The sequence below is a fragment of the Catharus ustulatus genome, chromosome 4 (assembly GCF_009819885.2).
Source record: "Catharus ustulatus isolate bCatUst1 chromosome 4, bCatUst1.pri.v2, whole genome shotgun sequence".
NCBI lineage: Eukaryota > Metazoa > Chordata > Aves > Passeriformes > Turdidae > Catharus > Catharus ustulatus.
This window is the reverse complement of record NC_046224.1, coordinates 21,334,991-21,358,882: the sequence shown is the minus strand read 5'-3', so window position 1 is coordinate 21,358,882 and position 23,892 is coordinate 21,334,991. Positions and strand designations below refer to the sequence as shown.

Below are 23,892 nucleotides of genomic sequence, written 5' to 3'. Positions count from 1 at the left end.
AATCCATCAAGATTTTGTTGATTTGGTTTTGAAATAGGGAATAAAGGAACAACTTTAACTTTCGTATGCTTTTTGAGATTCGTAGTTTGTAAGTCTGATATTTAATTGTGTAGTTAACTGGACTAGCACAGAAGGCCAGCACTGAGCAGCTAGGAGCAGGGGTAGCAGACTTCAGCTGCAGAGAGGTGGTAAGTAAAGTAAAACCTGCTGGGGTTTGGGTTTGCTCAAACTGCAAAGAGACATGGCCAGGGAAACCAGGTGGCTGAAATTACTCAAAGCTGTTGTAAAAGGGGCCCGGTGATCAGTAAGGGGAACATTTGAGCAATTCTAATGTTAATTGTCCAAATCATGGTCTTTTTAATTTAAAAAAATCACTAGGATAATAAAAAAAAAAAAAACGGAAGGAAGGAAGGAAGGAAGCCTAAGTGGAGGAAGAATTGCAGTCTGTTCTTGTTTTAAAAATTCTTTAGAAGAAAACAGGCCTTGGGATGCTTGAGTACATAGAAGGCCTTCCAAGGGTTGTCACTGTCAGCCACATCAGTGGATGAAGACAGGGCTGATTTTTTCTTGATTTAACACTAATGAAAAAACCCATTTCTTAATATTCAAGTCTGTTTGGGCTTAGATTTTTATTATTTTCATCTTACCACATGTGCTTATTGTCCCTACAGAGTGAATGGTCTTAGTTTTAGTTTACGGTTTTGTTTGGGTCTTTGGTTTTGGTTTTTGTTTGTTTTTTTAACCTTCCCCTTGGGTAGCAGGTTCATCTAGTTATGGTGCTTTCAAATGTGAGGGACATGCAGGCTCTATTAGGCCAGTATTGGGAACACAAAAACTAAGTCTGGGACAGGTCAGAGGAGTACACAGTGTAGTAGTAGAACTTGTTCCTTCAGTTAGTGACATCAGCACAGGTCCAGAGTGGGGTGAAACAAATGGGCATTAAGGACAGGACAGCCTTGAGATTCTGCTCTCTTTGAGTTGCATGCTGGAGACATAACACTTGAAGAAATAAGTAATTAACTGGAAGCTTTTTTCTGGACCAATATCCCAACTGTGACAGAGGCTAGTAAATAAAGAGGGTAAGAGCAAGACCTGATAATCTCATCAAAGTAGTGTTTTAGATTTTAGTGCTTTGTAGACTACAGACTCATTGAGTCGGGGGGATGTCTTAGGGCAGAGATGAATTAGGGAGCTGCAAATGGATTTTTCTTCTTTGTATGTAGCAGTTGCTTTCTCTAGACAAAACATTTTCCATGTTTTTAGATTTGCTTTAGCATTACAAAACAAAAGGTTGAGGAATAGGTGAGTGGGAGATGTGGACAAATGAGTGATGGACATGTGTGCTACATGGACTGTAATAGCAGAGATATCAATTAATATGTGGTTAGCTGTCCTCAGTGTACACCTGGAAAACATGCATGAAATGGAGCAAAATGCCCACCAGCAAAGAGAGTGAACTGAATACCCTTTTCTGTAGCTGCAGAGATGAAGATAATACATATGAAACAGAAGGAATGGCAAGTCATATGAAAGGAGATAAAAAAGAATCATAGGTCTTCAGGGGCAGACTGAGACATTCTTATATAACATATATGACCTGAAACGTGCTGTGAAACAATTACTTCACCATTATATTTTTAGTCCCATCACTTTTTCAGATGTACCCTGCTGGAGTCACTGTGACTAAAGGAAAAAAAAAAAGCCAGAGTCAATGAGAAAAAGGCTTGCCAGACTTCACAGAGATCTTTCCAGGCTCTTCACCTTCAAGGACTTTCTTCTGGCTCTGTATGAGTAATGATGTGTGTATTTGGCCATGAACACAGGGAAATTCTCCATATTAGAATGATGTTAATTTCATAGACCCAATGGGTCCTGAACTACAAATTGAGGACTGCAGGCATAGCCAACAGAAATGAGGCATGGATTGAAGGCATAACAAGTGATTTTCAGTCATGAAGATATACAAAAATTACAAAGACAAATATCATCACTTTCAACATACCCTTGTGAAAGGAAAACATATTACATGAAAGGAAATATCCACACAGTTCTGTCAAGCCTTTGAAAACGTTGTGGTACACATGAAAACGGCTGACACAGCCATTATTATTGTGCATTTGACATATGTTAATAATTTTAATCTAGTTAGAAGTAATTACCTAATGGAAATGTAATGCTTTTTTTTGTATCACCAGGATGTCAGGAATTTAATGTGAAGCAAACACTAGAAACAGAAAATAAAGCGTGAATGTGAAGTAAATACTGGAAACATTAGGATATAAAATAAAGGGTCTTCAGTTAATTACTGAAAAAGTCCAGTGCAGATTCGTCACTGATACAATACTCTGAGAGTCAGACGTAGCCAGCTTTGGAAAAAACAAACATTTCCTTCTTGTCTCAAGTGAACACTTAGGTATGATTTTCCTCGTGGTATAGAGGACGTGTACTACAGTAAGGTCGTGAAACTGACCGAAGAGATCTTAGGTTTATTAAATGGTTCTCAGTATATCGAATACCTGAATGCATCTTCAGAAGTGGAACTAGGTGGTCAGCAAGGCCCTAACAACCGTGCACGGTGGGTGAAAGATCGCCAAAGTCCCGGCACAGCGGCACTTGCCACAGCAAAAGAAACAAAAAAAAACCAAAAAACAAAACAAAAAAAAAAAGGTGGGGGACGAGGTTTCTGCAATCTTGCCAGGAATAATGCAGGGGAAGAAGAATTGGAGAAAAGCGTTTCGGGAAAATCGAGGGGCTGGTGAACAGAGAGCGAGGCGGGGCCGAGAGCGCAGCCGGGGCTGCGGGGGGGCGCCCGCGAGAGGCGAAAGGGGCGGAGGCGCAGGCCCGGCCCTGCCCGGCGTGCCCGCCCCTGTTCCCAACCAGGTCGGACTTCACCGTATAAAAACCACGGCACGGGCGGCGCTGGCTCGCAGCAGCAGCAGCGGCAACAACAGCAGCGCGGTCATGTCTGGTCGGGGCAAGGGCGGCAAGGGGCTCGGTAAGGGCGGCGCCAAGCGCCACCGCAAGGTGTTGCGCGACAATATCCAGGGCATCACCAAGCCCGCCATCCGCCGCCTGGCTCGGCGTGGGGGCGTCAAGCGCATCTCGGGGCTCATCTACGAAGAGACGCGCGGCGTGCTCAAGGTGTTTCTGGAGAACGTGATCCGCGACGCCGTTACCTACACGGAGCACGCCAAGAGGAAGACGGTCACGGCCATGGACGTGGTCTACGCCCTCAAGCGCCAGGGTCGCACTCTCTACGGCTTCGGCGGCTAAAGCTTTGTGCTCCTACCAGACCATCGGACAAAAACCCAAAGGCTCTTCTAAGAGCCACCCACTTTTTCTTTTAAAAGAGCTGTGTTGCTATATTGCGTTTGCTGATAGTTACCATTGCATTTCTTTCCTTTGCCTTGCACTACCCGTGTTCCTCTTCACCCCGCTTCTGGTAGGTCGTGCTGTAGTTCCTTAGCTGTCTTCGAAAAAAATAACAATCCACTTAGGTTAAGGGAAAATAAGTATAATCCATACGTAGCTTAAGTGAAAACGCGGTAGCCGTACGGTTTCCACTATAGCACCGCAGCCTTCTTTCCCTTACTGCCGCCACTGTGTGAACCAGAAACTGGAGAACAAACTGCACGGGCTCAAGTGCCGCTGTGGAGGAGGCTCTTGTCCCACGGCCGCATGACCAGGGAGGGTTGAGCGCCCGCGCGATTTCCAAAAGCCCGCGCACGGCACCGTTGGCTCCGCCAATCCCTCTCCGCGCTCCCCTCCTCCCACCCTCATCCCAGCCCAGCAGCTCCCGGCACCCGGGAGCAGAGGGCATCGACCGATCCCGGCTTGACAACGTAAACTCAGCCCGCCAGAAACGGCCACGGCTGCCCACAGCACAGACAAGCCCAGCAACACACGCACCAAAAACCCAACATCCTGCTATCCCCTCCCCACTCACTTCCCCCCCAGCACCACGCGCTCTGCAGCGTCTCAAGCTCTTTTTCGAGACTGTGGGTGGCTCTGAAAAGAGCCTTTGGGTTTCACTTTTGGGCTCAGGATGATTTCCCCGACCGCTGCTTTATTTGCTCTTGGCTTTATGGCTCTCAGTCTTCTTGGGCAGCAGCACGGCCTGGATGTTGGGCAGCACGCCGCCCTGCGCGATCGTCACCTTGCCCAGCAGCTTGTTGAGCTCCTCGTCGTTGCGGATGGCGAGCTGCAGGTGGCGGGGGATGATGCGCGTCTTCTTGTTGTCGCGGGCCGCGTTGCCCGCCAGCTCCAGGATCTCGGCCGTCAGGTACTCCAGCACGGCCGCCAGGTACACCGGGGCGCCGGCGCCCACGCGCTCCGCGTAGTTGCCCTTGCGCAGCAGCCGGTGCACGCGGCCCACGGGGAACTGCAGCCCGGCCCGCGACGAGCGCGACTTGGCCTTGGCGCGCGCCTTCCCGCCCTGCTTTCCGCGTCCGGACATCTTCCCTCGCTCGCTCTACTGACAAACCGCCGCTCACAACGACAAACCAGACACGACTGATCGCCGCCCTGAGACCTCCGCCTTTATATCCCCTCCCTGCGCGCGGCCGCCGCCTCCTGATAGGCCGAGGCGCAGCGAATCTCACGCTGACCAATCGCGAGGGCCGCAGCGCCGAGAGGCTCCGACCGCGCGCGCCACGCAGCCAATCACGAGCCGGAGCGGGCGGGCCTCGGCTCGCGGCCCCGCCCACGAGGAGCGCTCGCTCCCGCCGCCGCCGCCCGGACCGCCGGGGCTGCGCTGCCCCGTCCCGCACCGTGTTTGCTCTGCCGTGCATTCATATTCTGTTAAAACTCGTCCTCCCGCTGCACTGTGCGGGTTGGGAGCGCTGAGTCGAGGGAATACAGAGGAAGCACTAGATAGTGAGGCGGCGTATGGGAGCGGGAAAAGGGGGACGGATGGGACGCGGAGAGACTCACAAGGCAGCAAAGCCCTTAGTATTTTTGGCGGGACCCTATTTAAACAGGAGCTCTTCACTTAATACCCTAAATACATCTACAGCTTCGATTGGGAGTTTTGATTACCTGAATTTCACCTTCTTTCACAACTGCTAAAATAGTTTACAGACATATGTATTTGCAATAATAACTAAAAACTTTTAAAATTTTTCATTCTTGGGGTGTGATTGGTTCATTTAATATCCGTTTTTAATTTCTCATTAATTTAGTGATTTTTCAAGTACTATTTTTTCATCGTTATACTTTGCATATTTTCGTAATAGTTACAGGTATCTAAATAAATATAAAAATACTTACCAGGAAATTCTTGTTGTTGTTAGCCCTTGACAAATATATCCACTGAAATAAAAGCCACAATTTCATACTTGTAGGGTGACAAAGTGACTTAAGAAAGATGTAACCATAAGATTGCATAGTAAGGAATTAGTTTTAAGTCTTGTATCGTTTAACAGCCAAGTTAAATTTAGTCAGTTCATAGCGACACTATGTCTCAGAGATTTGGCAATTGGTAATGGCATACATTACGGCTTTTTACAAGACCGCAAACTATTCAGTAACAGCAAAACCTGAAGAGAGTAGGCGGTCGGACAAGGGCGGGAGTTTTAAAATTTGAATCCACCAATGAAACACAGCATCTACCGTCAGCCAATCAGAGAAGGCAGAAGGGCTATAAATAGCCCCCGCATACGCCTCAGTTTTATTGTTGCTGCTGGTCTCGAGCTAGTCACAGTTGGAGCCATGGCGCGTACGAAGCAGACAGCGCGTAAATCCACGGGCGGGAAGGCGCCCCGTAAGCAGCTGGCCACCAAGGCTGCCCGCAAGAGCGCGCCGGCCACGGGCGGCGTCAAGAAGCCGCACCGCTACCGGCCCGGCACGGTGGCGCTGCGCGAGATCCGGCGCTACCAGAAGTCCACGGAGCTGCTGATCCGCAAGCTGCCCTTCCAGCGCCTGGTGCGCGAGATCGCGCAGGACTTCAAGACCGACCTGCGCTTCCAGAGCTCGGCCGTCATGGCGCTGCAGGAGGCCAGCGAGGCCTACCTGGTGGGGCTCTTCGAGGACACCAACCTGTGCGCCATCCACGCCAAGCGCGTCACCATCATGCCCAAGGACATCCAGCTGGCCCGCCGCATCCGCGGGGAGCGCGCATAAATCTGGCCGGATTATCTTCGGGTCTCAAATTACTTACATCAACACAAAGGCTCTTTTAAGAGCCACTACATACACAGTCAAAAGAGCTGTAACACTGAGGTTTCCGATAGGGTTCCGGGGATACTCTGAAAGAAAGCGCTGACAATGTACAGTTGTAAGGTGAACAGTGTTTTCCTATGGTTTCTTAATTTAAGGGCTACTTATGAGGGGGCCGTGCTTTTCTGATGCGCTGAAATGTATGGCATTTACTGAGCTCGAAAAAAGGATCAAAGCGGTGTTAATACTTGGAGGGAAAAATACCCGTCGTGAAAACTTTTTTTGTCTCGTGAGTCTCTCCGAGTCCCCCTTTTCCCGCTCCCATACACCGCCTCACCTATCTAGTGCTTCCTCTGTATTCCTTCGACTCAGCGCTCCCAACCCGCACAGTGCAGCGGGAGGACGAGTTTTAACAGAATATGAATGCACGGCAGAGCAAACACGGTGCGGGACGGGGCAGCGCAGCCCCGGCGGTCCGGGCGGCGGCGGCGGGAGCGAGCGCTCCTCGTGGGCGGGGCCGCGAGCCGAGGCCCGCCCGCTCCGGCTCGTGATTGGCTGCGTGGCGCGCGCGGTCGGAGCCTCTCGGCGCTGCGGCCCTCGCGATTGGTCAGCGTGAGATTCGCTGCGCCTCGGCCTATCAGGAGGCGGCGGCCGCGCGCAGGGAGGGGATATAAAGGCGGAGGTCTCAGGGCGGCGATCAGTCGTGTCTAGTTTGTCGTTGTGAGCGGCGGTTTGTTAGTAGAGCGAGCGAGGGAAGATGTCCGGACGCGGAAAGCAGGGCGGGAAGGCGCGCGCCAAGGCCAAGTCGCGCTCGTCGCGGGCCGGGCTGCAGTTCCCCGTGGGCCGCGTGCACCGGCTGCTGCGCAAGGGCAACTACGCGGAGCGCGTGGGCGCCGGCGCCCCGGTGTACCTGGCGGCCGTGCTGGAGTACCTGACGGCCGAGATCCTGGAGCTGGCGGGCAACGCGGCCCGCGACAACAAGAAGACGCGCATCATCCCCCGCCACCTGCAGCTCGCCATCCGCAACGACGAGGAGCTCAACAAGCTGCTGGGCAAGGTGACGATCGCGCAGGGCGGCGTGCTGCCCAACATCCAGGCCGTGCTGCTGCCCAAGAAGACTGAGAGCCATAAAGCCAAGAGCAAATAAAGCAGCGGTCGGGGAAATCATCCTGAGCCCAAAAGTGAAACCCAAAGGCTCTTTTCAGAGCCACCCACAGTCTCGAAAAAGAGCTTGAGATGCTGCAGAGCGCGTGGTGCTGGGGGGGAGGTGAGTGGGGAGGGGATAGCAGGATGTTGGGTTTTTGGTGCGTGTGTTGCTGGGCTTGTCTGTGCTGTGGGCAGCCGTGGCCGTTTCTGGCGGGCTGAGTTTACGTTGTCAAGCCGGGATCGGTCGATGCCCTCTGCTCCCGGGTGCCGGGAGCTGCTGGGCTGGGATGAGGGTGGGAGGAGGGGAGCGCGGAGCGGGATTGGCGGAGCCAACGGTGCCGTGCGCGGGCTTTTGGAAATCGCGCGGGCGCTCAACCCTCCCTGGTCATGCGGCCGTGGGACAAGAGCCTCCTCCACAGTGGCACTTGAGCCCGTGCAGTTTGTTCTCCAGTTTCTGGTTCACACAGTGGCGGCAGTAAGGGAAAGAAGGCTGCGGTGCTATAGTGGAAACCGTATGGCTACCGCGTTTTCACTTAAGCTACGTATGGATTATACTTATTTTCCCTTAACCTAAGCGAAGTGGGACGGCAGCTAAGGAGCTACAGCATGACCTACCAGAAGCGGGGTGAAGAGGAATACGGGTAGTGCAAGGCAAAGGAAAGAAATGCAATGGTAACTATCAGCAAACACAATGTAGCAACACAGCTCTTTTAAAAGAAAAAGTGGGTGGCTCTTAGAAGAGCCTTTGGGTTTTTGTCCGATGGTCCGGTAGGAGCACAAAGCTTTAGCCGCCGAAGCCGTAGAGAGTGCGACCCTGGCGCTTGAGGGCGTAGACCACGTCCATGGCCGTAACCGTCTTCCTCTTGGCATGCTCCGTGTAGGTGACAGCGTCACGGATCACGTTCTCCAGGAACACCTTGAGCACACCGCGCGTCTCCTCGTAGATAAGCCCCGAGATGCGCTTGACGCCGCCGCGCCGAGCCAGGCGGCGGATGGCCGGCTTGGTGATGCCCTGGATGTTGTCGCGCAGCACCTTGCGGTGGCGCTTGGCGCCGCCCTTGCCGAGCCCCTTGCCGCCCTTGCCCCGACCAGACATGATCGCGCTGCTGCTGGCGCTGCTGCTGCTGCAAGCCAGTGCCGCCCGTGCCGTGGTTTTTATACGGTGAAATCCGACCTGGTTGGGAACAGGGGCGGGCACGCTGGGCAGGGCCGGGCCTGCGCCTCCGCCCCTTTCGCCTCTCGCGGGCCCCCCCCGCAGCCTCGGCTGCGCTCTCGGCCCCGCCTCGCTCTCAGTTCCCCAGCCCCTCGGTTTCCCCGAGCCGTTGTCCCTAATTCTCGCCGTGCTGTCGTGGCGGTGACCTCACATCTGTCTGCTTGTCTGCGCTGCCCCCTCGCCCTGGCGTTGGGCCGGCCTCGCCGCCTCCCGAACCATTGGCTTGTTGGCACTGCGCTCTCCCGGTGCCAAGTTCCCAAAGCGCGTTGGGAGCTGCTTTCTGGGACTTTGCCTTTATCTCTCCGTCCATGTGCTGCACATCTTGTCAGTTCCTTCTAATATTGTCACATCACTTTATCTACCTGATGACATAACAATTAGAAACCTATATTTGTTTTTCTATTGTTGTTGGTCTTTTAAGTTTACAACTAATGTTTCCTAAGTTATTGTGTGCTTTTACCTACACCACACAATACATACTTTTCACGTATGTGAAATTTAGGTATAAATAACCTACCTCTTGTGAACACTATTTTTTTTCCAAGCATTGGCACAGACCTTATGCATTGATTTTGATTTATTTCCCTCCGTGCAGTTTACTCTATACTGTGAACTTATTTCACAGTACTTTATAAAGAAGCATAGCCACATACAGTTTACAGTGAAAATAATTACCATAGAACTGAACGTCCACTTTATTAGGCTTTCTCCTTCATTAGGTATGGGTTTTGGTCCTACATATGCTCTGCAACCCTTTTAAGCATCATTTCATGTAAATATGTGTGTATATATCCTAGGAAATAATGAATAACCTAATAATTTTTAAAGCCACAGGCTAACCATAGCATCTGTTTAGCTAATTAATCATGAAAATTCAGAGATAATTTCCTACGTTGTTTTTGGTTTTTTTTAAATTTATTTCCCTCATTTAAGTTCTCCTTGTCTGAGTGTATTCTGCTTTTTGAGGGGTTTGGTGGTTTGGTTTTTTGCTTGGTTTGTTTTTTATATTTCAGAAAATTAGCACAAAAATATTATTTTATGCAGAAAATATTTTGATTTGGATGTTACAAACACTAAGGTGATTCCTTTATATTTCACCAGTGAAGACCAGCCGTGAATATGTGAAATGTGAGCATGTCAGCTGTAAACAGAATCTCAAAAGGACTCCCAGCACAAGAAGCAGCAGAAATCACAGTGAAATGGCTGCTCTGGGCTTCTTACACCCCTAAATATTTACAGATATGTAGAGCTCTAGTAAACAAGGTTTTAACCTCAATGTATTTTTATTTAGCATTTTTTGAAATTATATTTGCATTCAATTATGAGCAATCGATTATCTTCCCCCTTTTTATCTACTTCAAAGCATGCTGAAGAACCCATCTGAAAATCTTTTTTTGATGTGCAAGGGTTAAAATCTTCACAAAGCTGCAAAGCAGCAGGGGCACACTTTTCCCTGAATTTGGGTTGTTTACTTAAAATTCCAAGAGCTGAAGACTTGATGAAAGTTCTCTTGGAAGCTTTGCTTCATTCATCTGCAATTTACATCATTAGGCTGAAAAGAAATCTTTCTCTTTGGTAATTTTCAGTAAAGAGATTTTAATGCAGCAGTATTGAGACAAGAGGAACACAAAAAACAAAGGAGATATGGTGTGTAAGGTTTTTTATTTTCAGAAGAAACAACTGATATTTTAAGTTAGTTTAATAGAAATCGAAAGGGGGAAAAAAGCCCTGTATATTTTAATGTTACAGTGTGAGATGCGTTTTGTTGAAACTACAACATTGATTTAATGTGTTTCGAAAAAGGCAGGCAGTGGCTCTTGCTAGCCCATGCTCATTTCCAGATCTGTGCTGTTGACCATGCATAAAATGTCCCTTCTCATAATTCACGTCTTTTTCGCATCTGCAGCTCCAGAAGCAGATTTAGGTCTAATGCTGTGTCAGAAACTCCTTGTGTTCCACTCAAAAGGAAAACAAAAACTTACAGACCATTTGTGCTTCTGCATGTTGAGCAAGAGGATTTCTGTCCTTTCAAGAGTATTAATAGAAAAACGTTGAAAAACAGTGATATAGTTTCTATGTGTATTTGAATGGTGTGATTTTGAATTTCTGTGAATAAAATATAGTTTCATCTCCTTAAAATGAGGCATGTTCTATTGTATGAGAGAAAAAAGAAAATGTATGTGTCTTTCAAATATGGAATACGGACTTCTTAACATTCTTAAGTGCATATGTCAGTATGAGCCTTGGCCTATACCCAGAAGGTATCAGGTAAGTTAAATAAGATAGCTGTAGAACCAAGGCAAGACCCTCACCATTGTGGAAGCTACAACACTTGGTGGAGAATTTGGGTGCTGGTCATCAAGCCATGGATTATATGAAAATACAAAAAAATTATCATTTTTTAAAATATTACATTTTGGCTTTATTAGTCATTCAGGAAAAGAAATGCCAGTAGGCACCGAGGAAAATAATGGTGACCTTTCACTCTTTTAAGCAGAAAGAGCAGGGATTCATTAATTACTTTACATTAGAACACCTGTGCTAGGCATTAGTTTTGAAATTTGACATTAATACACAGGAAAAAAAATCATTTTTACTACCTACCTATTCCTCTTTGCAACAGGAACAAGGGTATATGTCCAATTTCTGTAAACAATCTGTATAAAGTTCAATTAATTTGCAGCAATTATTTTGATGCAGAATATGAACCCACGTGGCAATGGTTCATATTTTTTCCCCCTTCTAATAACCTTCTAAAAAAATTCTGGTTAGAATCTCTGTATAGGCCTGTGCTAATCCGTAAACATGTTTATTCCCTGGAAGGAAAGCAATAATATTTTACTAAAGTATTTAGGTGTTCCTATTGCCATCGGATGATTTTAAAATGCGGGGAAAATGAATGGAGTGATGATACCCAGACATGAAGAAATGATGGAGTATCAAAACTTTGGGAAGCATCCCTGCTTTTCATATGCAAATGCATCGACTTGAACACATGTTCTCTTTTTTGGTTTTTTGGGTTTTTTTGTATAGTGGCCAACACAGAGATCTTAGGATCTTACTGGATTACAATACAAATACTTGGATGATTTTAGGCTGTTATGCTTGAATATCCAAAAGCAAAACACAACTGAAGAATAAAGTCAGGCAAATTATCTCTGGCTTGCATCAACACTCAAGTCTGCCCTTCCTGTCTCCAGATTAATACCCACCTTTGTTTTGGTGTCCACTGAATAGGAGTTCAGAATGGTTCATTTCCTGTGAGCATCCACTGCCTGATACTACCCACCAACCTTGGTCTCTCGGAGTGGGGAGAGATTATCTCCAAGGCTCTGTGTTGATTTACATAAAGAAAGAGGAGCTTGGGAGAGTAGAATCACATCTGTAAACACTTTTGGATTTCTAAGTAAATAAATATACAATCATGACAATGGGAAAATAAAATAAAAATATTAATGTTCTATTTATATTTCCAGGAATCTCAGAAGTCCTTTCTCCTGTAAAGAAGTAGGAAGAAATAAAAGAATTACCAATTTTTTCAAGGATTGATAAAGATTACAACATTTCTTGTACCATCCCAGGATGTTCACAGAAAGCTGCCACTCAATGTGACTATTGTGATACATACCAACCACTTACATATAAACATCAAGGGACAAGAGAGCTACAAATTCTATCACTGGTGCCCTGGGAGGTCTTGATCTCTTCCTGGCTATGGGGTTAGTACCACAAGTTTAGAAAAAAAACAAATTTTCAGCATTCTGATAGTGCCCAGTAGTGTCACAGAAGGCCTTAATCCTCCTCCACTAGAGGAAATAAGTATCAGTTAAATGGGCATTAAATGCATTTTCCTATTTCTGTATTTAATCAAAAAATAATACAATATTCTACAGGGTCACACTGAAGTTTTGTTATGCTCACTATTGCAGTCAGATCATCCAAAACGTGCCTTCATCTTTTGTTTTATAGGTTTACTAAGGGAGACCTCACTAAGCTGTACTTTTTCAACATTTACCTTCAAGTAGAGGGAAAAAAGGTATTTCAAACCACAGGGATAAAGTCAGTATTTCCTCTGATTTTAGCAGTTTAGATTTTTCAATTAAGCACAGGTAATAATAAAAAGACATTTCTCAAATTACTCAAGTCATTGTGTTTCTTTATTTTTACACTCTCAAACAGCAGGAACCCTGCGGTTTTTACCGGCAAATCACTCTTTCACACCTGCTTTTAGCTCTGAAAATAGCTGCTCGCGGTGTTTTAGGAGCTGATGATAGCCCGGATACGGAGGGTACGGAACACAATACTATTGCAGGCAGTGTTAACTGCTTGGTATTTGAAAGAAATCATCATTGCATTGAAAACGAAGAAAAAAAAAAAGGAGAGAACCTATCCATTGTTTGTAATATCGAGCTGCCACTTGCCGGGGCAGGAATCCTCTTGATAAGGTGTAGTAGGATCTGCTCTTCTGAAAGTAGGGAAGTGCTGAATCACCAGATGGTGTTATCAAAAATAAATCCACAATCAACATGAATTCATTAAAACCGAGAAACCGGTTTTTTGTTCAGTGACCTGGGTACTCATCATAGCCTCAAAGGCAAATTTTCAGATCGAACTCGCTGTACATTTGTAAATTCAGTACACTCCAGATTCTGCTTCCCAATCAATTTCAAATAATTACGAGGCAAGGACGAATAATTATGAGGCAAGGACGAATAGATTAGCACTAAAAGCAGATATACTGTAATTGCAGTTATCCTGATTTCCAAATTTAATAAACGAAAGCTACTTCTTTGATGTTCTATTGAAAACGCAAAGACAGGAGTGTCAGTCTTCAGAGGGACACGCCGGAGCTTTGTTCCACTGAAACACTGAAGCGTAAGGAAAGTAACAACGACTTTCACTCACTCTGCTAAAGCACAAACGTCTCCCCAGAAGGCAGGAGCGGAGAGAGCGGGGTTGCCGAAGGGACACAGAGCAGGGAGATTTCGGAGGGAAGCGGCTCAGCACAGGGAGTCAGCTCGGCACCAGCGTCTGGGACCATGGGGCGAAACTGTGTTACTTCCTCGGATTTAATATCGATTTTCTCTGAGACCAACCGTTCAAACCCCTCTGTTTTTTACCTGCTCTGTAGATAACCTTCTAAAGAACAAAATTTCATGCCAGTTGTACCCATTCAGATCACGGTAAAATTTTAATTTTAAATATAAACCGAAGATCTCTCTCTGCGGAGGTCTCTGAGGCTGCCCACCGCTGAGTTTCAGTGCTCGTGTCTCCCTCATTTTTGCTCTTTCTAAGGGGAAACTCCATTAGCTTGTAGGACAGACTCCCCCCTACCCTCCCGGAAAGAAACGGGGTGCATGGGCCGCAAATTTCCTAAAGAAAAACTCTTTTTTGAACCTTGAAGAAACACAGCGGGCGCGGCGGCGGGCGGCCGAGCGGAGCGGCGCGCACCAATCAGCGCGCGCGGCGCTGCTATAAAAGGGGCGGCGGCGGCCGCGCTCCCATTGTTCCTCCGGATCGCGCCGAGATCGACATGGCCGAGACCGCTCCTGTCGCCGCTCCCGATGTCGCCGCCGCCGCCGCTCCGGCCCCGGCCAAATCTCCCGCCGCCAAGAAGCCGAAGAAGGCGGCGAGCGGCTCCAAAGCCCGCAAGCCCGCGGGGCCCAGCGTCACCGAGCTGATCACCAAGGCCGTGTCCGCCTCCAAGGAGCGCAAGGGGCTCTCGCTCGCCGCGCTCAAGAAGGCGCTGGCCGCCGGCGGCTACGATGTGGAAAAAAGTAATAACCGCATCAAGCTTGGCATCAAAAGCCTTGTCAGCAAAGGCGTTTTGGTGCAGACCAAGGGCACCGGCGCCTCCGGCTCTTTCCGCCTCAGCAAGAAACCCGGAGAAGTCAAGGAAAAAGCGCCCAAAAAGAAAACTGCTGCAGCCAAAGCCAAGAAGCCGGCGGCCAAGAAGCCCGCCAGCGCCGCCAAGAAGCCCAAGAAGGCAGTGACAGCGAAAAAGAGCCCCAAGAAAGCGAAGAAGCCGGCGGCCGCAGCGGCCAAGAAAGCAGCGAAGAGCCCCAAGAAGGCCACAAAGGCAGCCAAGCCCAAGAAAGCGGCGGCGGCAGCGAAGAGTCCGGCTAAGCCCAAGGCTGTGAAGCCCAAAGCAGCCAAGCCCAAGGCGGCCAAGCCGAAAGCAGCCAAGGCAAAGAAGGCAGCGCCCAAGAAAAAATAAGTGGTGCGGAAGAAACCCTGTCTGCCTTGCAGATAAACCCAACGGCTCTTTTAAGAGCCACCCATGTTTTCACAAAAAGAGCTGGAATTCTCTTAAGTCTCTGTGTAGGGCGTGTGCAATTTAACTTTCTTTTTACCGTTGCTGTTTCTTGTAGGTGGACCCGGTAACAGTTTTGCGCTCTTGTTCTTCGCCGGTGCAAGCAGCACAGCAGCGGAGCTCACCGCCCCACATCTCATTTAAAAATAAAAATATCCCCATGCGTGGGTGTAAATACATTCCCGTTCGCTGCAGGAAATCGGTGCGAGCCGGGACCCCCCCAGGGTAGAGGGGTTCGAGCCAGCCAGGCCTGGGGAGGGGGGAAAGGGGCGGGGATGCTGCGGCTGCCCGAGGTTTCTCTGCCGTCAGCCGGAGGCAGAGCTGCGCAGGGAGCGCCTCGCACCGCCCCCACAGCCCGGCGGGTTCGAAAAGCCCGCGCTCCGCACATTGGCTGCCGCTCTTGGGCTTTTCTCCTACCCAGCAATTTTCGGGTTAAAGAGGCGCTCCACCTTTTCCTTCATTCGCTTGGCGGAAGAGGCATACGAAATCCTTTGTACGTTTGTACCGCCTCGGGTTTTTTCACTCTCAGCCCAGTTTTGTGCCCGCTTTGGAAGTGGGGCCAGCGGGTCTGAGAAGTTAGAGGTTCCCAGCTGAATTAGCTGCGCATTCCTCCGCTTCGGTGCTCAGACTCTCGATCATTGGAGCTGCCGCGCTCAGTTCTTTGCGGGTTCATTTTTGAACACTTCGAACCGTAAAAACTTGGTATTTTCTGCACACGTATCAACCTATAGCTCTGGTCTCTGGCAATTCTCCCATCTCGGTTTAAAGGATGTAGTGCACACTTCCCTTGGAAGTGGCTTATTGTGAGTATGAGGCGATCATGGCCTATGTGCAGGGATTCAGTTCGTTAATGAGCACAAAGCTCCAGCAAAGGTGATCTTTCACGTAAGAGATCACTTAAACATCTTAAGAAATTGTTCCACGCAATAGGAAAGCGTGCATGTGTGCACGAACACTGAATACACTGTGTATATAAGCTCCAGTGGTTACACTGTTCATTCAAGTAACACATCAAACCAAAAATTCCTGTTAAACTTGTAAAGCTGAGTTTGGTAGCATAGCATAGATACCTATTGGAAAAAGAGTCTGCAGTGCAAAGGGTGGTCTGGGAAAACTCATTCTGGGGGAATCTTTATGCCAACTGTACCACTGGCATTAACAGTCAGTAACCCTAATTCATCTCTTCTCACCCACCTTTCCCCTCAGCTTGCCGTGTAGGTCCATCTCATCTCAGCTATGGGAGAGCTGTGCACAGTTTCAGACTAATTCTCCCTCAGAAACGGCTTGTGTTGAATTACCAAGTCTCTGATGTGGTGTCTGATCACTGTGTCCCTCTGGACACCACATCACCTTCAACAGGCTTCTCCTAGCTAAGAGGCAGGTTCCTATTCCGGACAAAAAAAGTTAATATCCTGAGAAAAACTCGGGATACTATTTTGCTATCATGGTTCAAATTTCTTGCTAAGCTACTGGACTGAGGTTTAATTCTGTGATTTATGATTGCAGTGAAGAGGGAACACATCTCACTCTTCTATGACATATTGTTTTGACAAATGATGATTAATTTCTTTACTCAAACATGTTAAGATGCCTCATGATACATGCAAAAGAAAGAAAATACATGAGCTGTGCTCAAGATTTTCTAAGGTGTGCTGTGTGCTGGTGCTTGGTGTCTGGTTATACATTTACAAAAACCAAAAGGATACATACTTTATGATTAAATGCTAAGCTACTCCAAAATTAGAAGGAAGGGAAAAACAAAAACAAACAAAAAAGCCCAAAAACAACAACCAAACAAACAAAAATTCAAAACCAAAAACAACCACCCAAGAGTTCAGTATTACAATTTATTACAAGGAAGACCTGCATTAATTTGTTTTCTCTTCCATAAGGTCAGCTGTTTATTTCACAGAAGGTACTTACTTAGTAAATGTCAATATCAAAAGTCTGTGATGTTCCAATAATGGCAAATGAACCACTGAGTTAATTAAAGGTCTACATGTCAAGAATTCTGTTTCAGTTACTTCCCTCAGAATAACAAATCACCTTCTACTGATGAACACTTTATGATGGGGTTACAAAATTTTTAATCAGCATTAGTCTCTACAAAGCCTAATTACCTGTCAAATTACCACAAAAGCAAGTTAATTCCAAACATACATTTTTTCCTATCTTTCTTATTTCTTAGTGGGTTATATTATTCCCATACTTCTTGTGTATCTCTATGTCTTTTATGGCAGTCATTGTCAGGTGGAAGAGTTTATTCTGCATGGCTTTATCATGTCTTTGAAAAACAATTTTAAAAGTCTCCGTTAGGGATTCAATTCTTAAAAAATATTAATTTATTAAGAAATCTTTTATGTTTGATAGAGACAATTAGAAGCTAGACTTTCATATAAAGGAAGCTATGTTAGTTCAGGCACAAAGATGTTTAAAATTTGTGCTGGAAAAGGTGTTGATAAGACAGTTTTAGTTATTGTTGAGCAGTTCTTACACCCACCCAAGGCCTTTCTGCTTCTCACACCACCTCACCCATGAGGATCCAGGTGTGCACAAGGAGCTGGGAGGGGATGCAGCAAGGACAGCTGAGCCCAATTGACTGAAGGAGGATAATCCAAATCATACAGTTTCATGAACAGCAGATGAAGCTGGGGGGAAGAAAAAAGGATGGGACTATTCTGGTGATTGATTTTATCTTCCCAAGTCACCACTGTGCACGACAGGGCCCTGCTCTTCTGGAAGTGACTGAACACCTGCCCACCCATGGGAAGTGATGAATCAATTGCTGGTTTTCTTCTGTTTCCATGGCTTTTGCTTCACCAGTTAAACTGTCTTTATCTCAAGCCACAAAGTTTTTCTCTTCTCTGATTTTCTCCCCCATCTCTGGGATGAGTGAGGGAGCAGCTGCATGGTGCTTAGTTGCTGGCTGGGGTTAAACCATCACAGCTGAATAAAGTGGAAAAAAAATCCTTCCTATTATCCTGGGAGAAATAAATTGTAAAATGTAAGTTATGTACATTTCAAGACTAAGTATGCACGTTCTCAAAGGAAGGAGCTCAGTGATGAAACACCTGAAATGTATGGGCACGAAGCTGAGGACAGCCAGAGTGGAGTCTGGAAGAGTGCAACATAAATAGCATTAATACCAGACCTGTTCTCTCCTGCTTGCCTGTCAGTACAGATTTGAACCAGCTTGAATTTGGGTAAGGAACCACTTTTCAACCTTTGAAGTAGTAAGATTCCACAGAAGAATTTTTCTTACTCAAGTTTTTTTGGTTTTTTTGTTTTTTTTTTTTTTTAAATATCTAGATCACAATGCATCCAGTGTACTGCTGGACACAGGGTTACCAGATACTTTTTTCTGTGGGAATTTGAGATCTGTCCTCTACATAATATGTTGTGAAATCATAATGAAGGCATAGGGTGACTCCTCCTGGGATCCCTATTCACTCTTCATATTCATTTTTGGACAATTATTTCTAGATTTGGAGATGTTGCATTTTCAGTTTCATTTTGCTGATAGTGTTTTTTGAACTCTTTGCATTTCCATTCCCATATGAGTTTTGTTCATCAGTCCTGCATGAGCTGCTGAGACATCAGTGAAACGTCAGTGACTGCAGGATTCTTTTTTCAATGATTTCAGGATTGGGCTGCCAGCAGCTGTGGAAAAATTGAAATGTAAGAAATTAATAAAAGGATTATGGCTTATATCAAATATTGAAACTTGTTCTAGTAAAAGAAGTCCCTACCTACAGCACAGAGATGTGAGATAACAACCAAGGGCTGAGGCAAGGTCTGTAGCTCACTGTCTATGGCCTGCACTGTACCTCCTATGTTATCTGGGCACACAGAGAGATGCATTGTTGATATCAAGAGAGAATGAGTTGAAGGGGGAGCTCCTATGGAGACAGGATGGTCACTTTGGCTTGGAAGAACAGCACAAATGGAACAAGGTCATGATCTGAACTTTGAAAGACACATGGCCAAAAAAATAACTTTGGCCTGATAAAGTCAGTTATATATTAAATTCCACACTACTGAATGTGCTAATAACTTGTACAAACTATGTGCTACCACATGTATGACTATATTACTCAATTCTCCACCTAGATCATGCCACCTGTAAGAGGGAGAGTAGGATAAGATTATGCTGTATATAGGAGGGCAGAAATTTAGCCTGTTTGGTAGGAAGACAAAAACACCTTGGAGAGTCAACAGGTTACTCTCCCTCCTCCCAGCTGGGCAGGCCTCCTTGGAAAGCTTCTTCACATAATAATAACAACAACAACAACAACAATAATAATATCTGGATTAACACAACATTATTGTTTTTGTTGGAGCTCTATCATAGTGCATTTAGCACTGGCAGTTCTGAATTTGTAGTTCTGTTGCTTCAATAAACTTCACTGTTCTCCAGTCTGTTGTTACAGAAGTTCCTATTGAATGCAGCTAGGTCTATGGAGCTGTAATTGTTAAACTGTGCTATTTGTGAATTTGTGCTCATGCTTCTTATTTGACACTACCAGGGTTACAGTGCTGAATTTTCAGGAATCAGAAATTAAGGCAGCTGCGCCCAGCCCCTTTGATCTCTGAGGACCAGCTGGAATGCAAGGGTGTTCATTTTCTGCCAAGTTTATGTACAGTAAATTCACGAATACAAGCCGCACTGACTATAAGCCGCATCTCTGGGTGTTGGCAAACATTTCGGTTTTTGTCCATAGATAAGCCGCACCTGAATATAAGCCGCTTTGTCGTTCGCAGCGAGGACCTGCGTGCAATTATTAACAGAACCGCGGGAGGGCGGGGTTTACTGGCTGAGCTAAGGCTGTGCAGGCTCGGCCCGCTAGGGGCCGCTGACAGGGCCAGATGGCCCAGCCCGGCGCTGCCGCTCGGGGCCGGCCGCCGCTGCCCCTGGGCTCGGTCACCCCGGGTCGGCGCTGCCCTGCGGTGGCAGGCAGGGACGGAGCTTCCCCTGCTCCTACGGCAGCGGCGGCGGGCGGGGACGGAGCTTTCCCGCGCCCGTGGCGCCGGCGGCGGGCAGGGACGGAGTTTCCCCGCTCCTGCCGCGGCGGCGGCGGGCAGGGACAAAGCACCCCGTCGGCTCCCCGAGCCGTGGCAATGGCTGCGCGGGGCTCCCGTCGGCTCCCCGAGCCGCAACAATGGCGGCGCGTGCTTCCCCCCCCCTCCCCGGGCCACGGCAATGGCTGCGCGGGGCTCCCGTCGGCTCCCCCGGCCACAGCAATGGCTTCCGCGGGGCTCCTGTCGGCTCCCCGAGCCGCAGCAATGGCGGCGCCGGCTTCCCCCCCCCTCCCCGGGCCACGGCAATGGCGGCGCGCGCTTCCCCCCCCCTCCCCGGGCCGCAGCAATGGCGGCGCGCGCTTCCCCCCCCCTCCCCGGGCCGCGGTAGGGGCGGCGCGGGCTTCCCCCCCCCTCCCCGGGCCGCGGTAGGGGCGGCCCGGGTCCCCCCTCTCCTCCCCGGGCCGCGGTAGGGGCGGCCCGGGTCCCCCCCTCTCCTCCCCGAGCTGCAGCAATGGCAGCGCCGGGCCCCCCCCGTCTCTCCCCTGGGCTGTGGCAGAGGAGGAAAGAGAGCTCTCCCGCCTCTCTCCCCGCCCCCTGTGCTGCCTGCAGGGAGCCAGGCTCCACCCGCGGTGCAACAGAGTAGCGATTTGTAACAATCGCAAAATGCCGACTTTGCAGCTGCTCGGCTCAGCACTCTGGCAGGCACTTCTGAGGTTGTATTAGCCGCTCCTGATTATTAGCCACATTTCCGGTTTAGGAGCAAAATCTTAGTCAAATTGGTGCGGCTTGTATTCGTGAAATTACTGTACTTTTAATGCAACACAGAGGTTAGTCTGTATGTTCTTTGAATGTCTCTTCTAACTGAAATTATTAAATGGATCTTAAGTTACTGTTCAATTTTATCAGACCTCACAGAAGATAATATTTGATTTATGATTTAGAATCAGCTGTGAGCGAAGAAGATCAGGAACTCAGCTTGCTCCCCTTTATTAGTGTCTGTCATGAGTTAAGAAACTAATGCTATGAACAAGCAGGTATTTATTATTTCTTTAATAATCATTTTCCAAATGGTTTCCGTTATTTTGCAAAGCAAACAGACAGCAAGAGACAGAGGAAATTATAGGTAGTCACAAATTCTTGGGCAGAAGCAGCTCATTATGCAGCAGGATTTATATTATGAGGCTTTACCTTCATTTTATTCCATTAGGAAAAAAAAAAAGACAGAAAGAAAGAAAAGCTGAGCTTTTCAGAACTGGACAATTATCACAAGTTGCTTAGGTATGTGATTTGCCCAGGGAAGACCTGTGATAAAGTCAGTCCCAGAGGTCTGGTTGACTAGACTGAAAATCTGGATTTTTATAGCAGAGTGAGTTTAGGGAGCTCTGCAGCAGGTAGTGCTAAACTGCCCTGTTGGAAATTCGCTGAAGACTTGTCTGTGTAGTCAGAGAGTGAAAAAACAGCTGCAAGCATGGCACCAAGTGTATGGATACTAGTGCAGGCCATACTGACCTTAGTCCCATAATCTCCTGGAAGTGACAGAAAAACTGACTGCAGAGTGCCCAGTTTCTTCTGATAGCCTGGGCTCCTGCAGCAGTCCAGTCATGGTCCCTGAAATTCCCTCCCTGAAAGGAGCAAACGGCCTTAGGAAAGATAACACCATGACCTGAGGCATCCCCCCTGCATCCCGGAGTATCTCCATAGCCCAGATGAGAATTCGATCAAGTTCCTTGTGGAACAGAGCCTTTGTTAGATGTTTGAAATGTTAGGATGTCTTTCAGGGTTTTGGTATTTGTCTTGCCTTATTTGGGATTCCTTTGGGCCCATGTGAAAAGAACATGTATGAACATGTGACAGATCCCATTGTTGTCATTTATCAGTGAGAGACGGGCCGTTGAACACTGATTTCTCTGCTAAGTGCAACATATTTATCTGTAGTATATGGGAAGATAAATTGATCATTGTTCAATCTTTTGTTGTATCCTCATGAAAGCCTTCATTACATGAAGCTGTCCAACCAGTAAGAAAAAAAACCACTATGAAGCAATCAAAAAACATCCATGAGAGGGCGTCAAACACTCAATATAGGAAACTTTTATCGTTCCAGATAATTTTCAGGTAGAAAACGGTTTACCGAATAATTTTTGCTAAAAACTGCTTGATTTCAACAGCAAAATCTCAGAATATTTTCCTCCGCTGAAGACAGCAAACCCAGAATTAATAAATACCCGAGAAATGCAAAACCGCTCCTATTTTAAATCACTTTATTTTTAGAGCATTTTTAGCCATGATCTTGTCTATGCCACCACTGCACTGGAAAACGCTGTAAAAGTATTCGTCCAAAAGAATATTTTTACCTTAAAACACAAAAGTGGAACACGTAAAATCTCGGCTAGCATACCTGTAATTCTAAATTCACCTTGAGTTAACATTGAGAGATGGCGGGAAATTAAGATGTGAAAAAAAACCGAGGACGGGTAGAATTTCTCAGAAACACGATTGGACAAAATTTGCTGCAAGATTATCCATTTTTTATAATAGTGCAGTAACTGTACAAACAGAAAAGCCGCAAAGGAGAATCCCTACAAGCGAAACTGAAATACATAAATCATACATTTTTGAAAATAACAAATCAGAACATAATTTAGATGAATCCATAAATGTGGTGACTTTCTATGAAGGAGCTTTTTCTTCTAAATGATCACGAGATATATAAGCTTTAAAAATACATTAATAATTATAAAAAACAGACGCGCCGTCCTTGCTATCTGAAGCACAAGAAAGGAACCAGAAAAGCGACAGAGGCGACAGAGACACCGAAACCGCTGTACCCGGGGAAGGGAATTTAATACAAAACCAGAAATTTTCGGCTTGGGGGTTGCGCGGTAGAGAGAGAGAAAACGGCGGGAGCCACACAGAGGCTCCGCCCCCTTTTCTCCAGTCTTCAACCAGGTCGGACTTTACCGTATAAATAACGTGGTGCGGGCGGCGCTGGCTCACAGCAGCAGTGGCAGCAGCAGCGCAATCATGTCTGGTCGGGGCAAAGGCGGCAAGGGGCTTGGCAAGGGCGGCGCCAAGCGCCACCGCAAGGTGCTGCGCGACAACATCCAGGGCATCACCAAGCCGGCCATCCGCCGCCTGGCTCGGCGCGGCGGCGTCAAGCGCATCTCGGGGCTCATCTACGAGGAGACGCGCGGTGTGCTCAAGGTGTTCCTGGAGAACGTGATCCGCGACGCCGTCACCTACACGGAGCACGCCAAGAGGAAGACGGTCACGGCCATGGACGTGGTCTACGCCCTCAAGCGCCAGGGTCGCACTCTCTACGGCTTTGGTGGTTAAAGCTCTGTGCTCCTATCAAAGCATCGGACAAACACCCAAAGGCTCTTCTAAGAGCCACCCACTTTTTCCTTTAAAAGAGCTGTTTTCCGGGTAGCAACTATGTCGTTGCATAATTTAACTAAACTTGTTGAAGTACAGCTGCTAAAGCTGTGTGTGCTTGCCGAACGTGTAAATTTTTTGTTAACGGCGAATTCGTTTTTGCTGTACAAGGTGGGGGGGGTTTGTGTTCCAACTTTTATAAAAATCAGTTTAAAAGCTCTGGAATAACGTTTTTTTCGTGTTCGCCCATTTAAACAACAGCTAAAATGTTACTTTGTGTCCTTACTAGTTTCGTATTATGCTGCGTGTAACAAATTCGAACAAATTGTTCTTTTACGGGAAAATCAACGTTGCTTTGAGATGAACATTTTCTTTCTGATTCTTCTATTTCCTCTCCCCCACCCAATTGTCTATGATTCTTTTACTTATAAAATAAAAGAGTAAATCTTCCACAGTTTTCTAGTGATGATTTGGGGGGGTTAGTGGGAAGGGAAGGGGAGGGGAGGGGAGGGGAGGGGAAGGGAGTAGTTGGGAAGGGGAAGGGCTAGGAGGGGATGGGAGGGGGCAATAAAAGCAAATTGGAAACCTAGAAGGTTTTAATAATTTTAACTTTGTAGAAGATGTCTGAAAAACATTTGGAAATTGCAAATAATTGTATCAATGAATATAT

At 47.2% G+C, this 23,892-nt stretch overlaps 6 protein-coding genes across 6 annotated transcripts; 4 read left to right on the top strand and 2 right to left on the bottom strand.

The window, feature by feature from the left end:
• The first annotated feature begins 2,952 nt into the window (after positions 1-2,952).
• Positions 2,953-3,429, top strand: LOC116996105 (histone H4). The gene has a single exon (XM_033059276.1). The coding sequence runs from the start codon at positions 2,962-2,964 to the stop codon at positions 3,271-3,273; it is 312 nt and encodes a 103-aa protein (XP_032915167.1). The 5' UTR covers positions 2,953-2,961; the 3' UTR covers positions 3,274-3,429.
• A 637-nt stretch (positions 3,430-4,066) lies between these two features.
• On the bottom strand, positions 4,067-4,456 carry LOC116996067 (histone H2A type 2-C). The gene has a single exon (XM_033059239.1). It carries the CDS (start codon positions 4,454-4,456, stop codon positions 4,067-4,069), a length of 390 nt encoding a protein of 129 aa, XP_032915130.1.
• Positions 4,457-6,913: 2,457 nt separating this feature from the next.
• LOC116996068 (histone H2A type 2-C) lies at positions 6,914-7,303 on the top strand. The gene has a single exon (XM_033059240.1). The coding sequence runs from the start codon at positions 6,914-6,916 to the stop codon at positions 7,301-7,303; it is 390 nt and encodes a 129-aa protein (XP_032915131.1).
• Positions 7,304-8,086: 783 nt separating this feature from the next.
• LOC116996103 (histone H4) lies at positions 8,087-8,410 on the bottom strand. Its single transcript, XM_033059274.1, has one exon. It carries the CDS (start codon positions 8,396-8,398, stop codon positions 8,087-8,089), a length of 312 nt encoding a protein of 103 aa, XP_032915165.1. The 5' UTR covers positions 8,399-8,410.
• Positions 8,411-14,044: 5,634 nt separating this feature from the next.
• LOC116996039 (histone H1.03-like) lies at positions 14,045-14,946 on the top strand. Its single transcript, XM_033059209.1, has 2 exons — positions 14,045-14,735; positions 14,887-14,946. The coding sequence occupies exon 1, from the start codon at positions 14,049-14,051 to the stop codon at positions 14,730-14,732; it is 684 nt and encodes a 227-aa protein (XP_032915100.1). The 5' UTR covers positions 14,045-14,048; the 3' UTR covers positions 14,733-14,735; positions 14,887-14,946.
• Positions 14,947-22,860: 7,914 nt separating this feature from the next.
• LOC116996081 (histone H4) lies at positions 22,861-23,672 on the top strand. Its single transcript, XM_033059254.1, has one exon. The coding sequence runs from the start codon at positions 22,872-22,874 to the stop codon at positions 23,181-23,183; it is 312 nt and encodes a 103-aa protein (XP_032915145.1). The 5' UTR covers positions 22,861-22,871; the 3' UTR covers positions 23,184-23,672.
• Positions 23,673-23,892: the final 220 nt, after the last annotated feature.

Coding starts and splice junctions, on each gene's coding strand:
- LOC116996105 (XM_033059276.1), top strand. CDS start 2,962: ATGTCTGGTCGGGGCAAGGGCGGCAAGGGGCTCGGTAAGGGCGGCGCC.
- LOC116996067 (XM_033059239.1), bottom strand. CDS start 4,456: ATGTCCGGACGCGGAAAGCAGGGCGGGAAGGCGCGCGCCAAGGCCAAG.
- LOC116996068 (XM_033059240.1), top strand. CDS start 6,914: ATGTCCGGACGCGGAAAGCAGGGCGGGAAGGCGCGCGCCAAGGCCAAG.
- LOC116996103 (XM_033059274.1), bottom strand. CDS start 8,398: ATGTCTGGTCGGGGCAAGGGCGGCAAGGGGCTCGGCAAGGGCGGCGCC.
- LOC116996039 (XM_033059209.1), top strand. CDS start 14,049: ATGGCCGAGACCGCTCCTGTCGCCGCTCCCGATGTCGCCGCCGCCGCC.
- LOC116996081 (XM_033059254.1), top strand. CDS start 22,872: ATGTCTGGTCGGGGCAAAGGCGGCAAGGGGCTTGGCAAGGGCGGCGCC.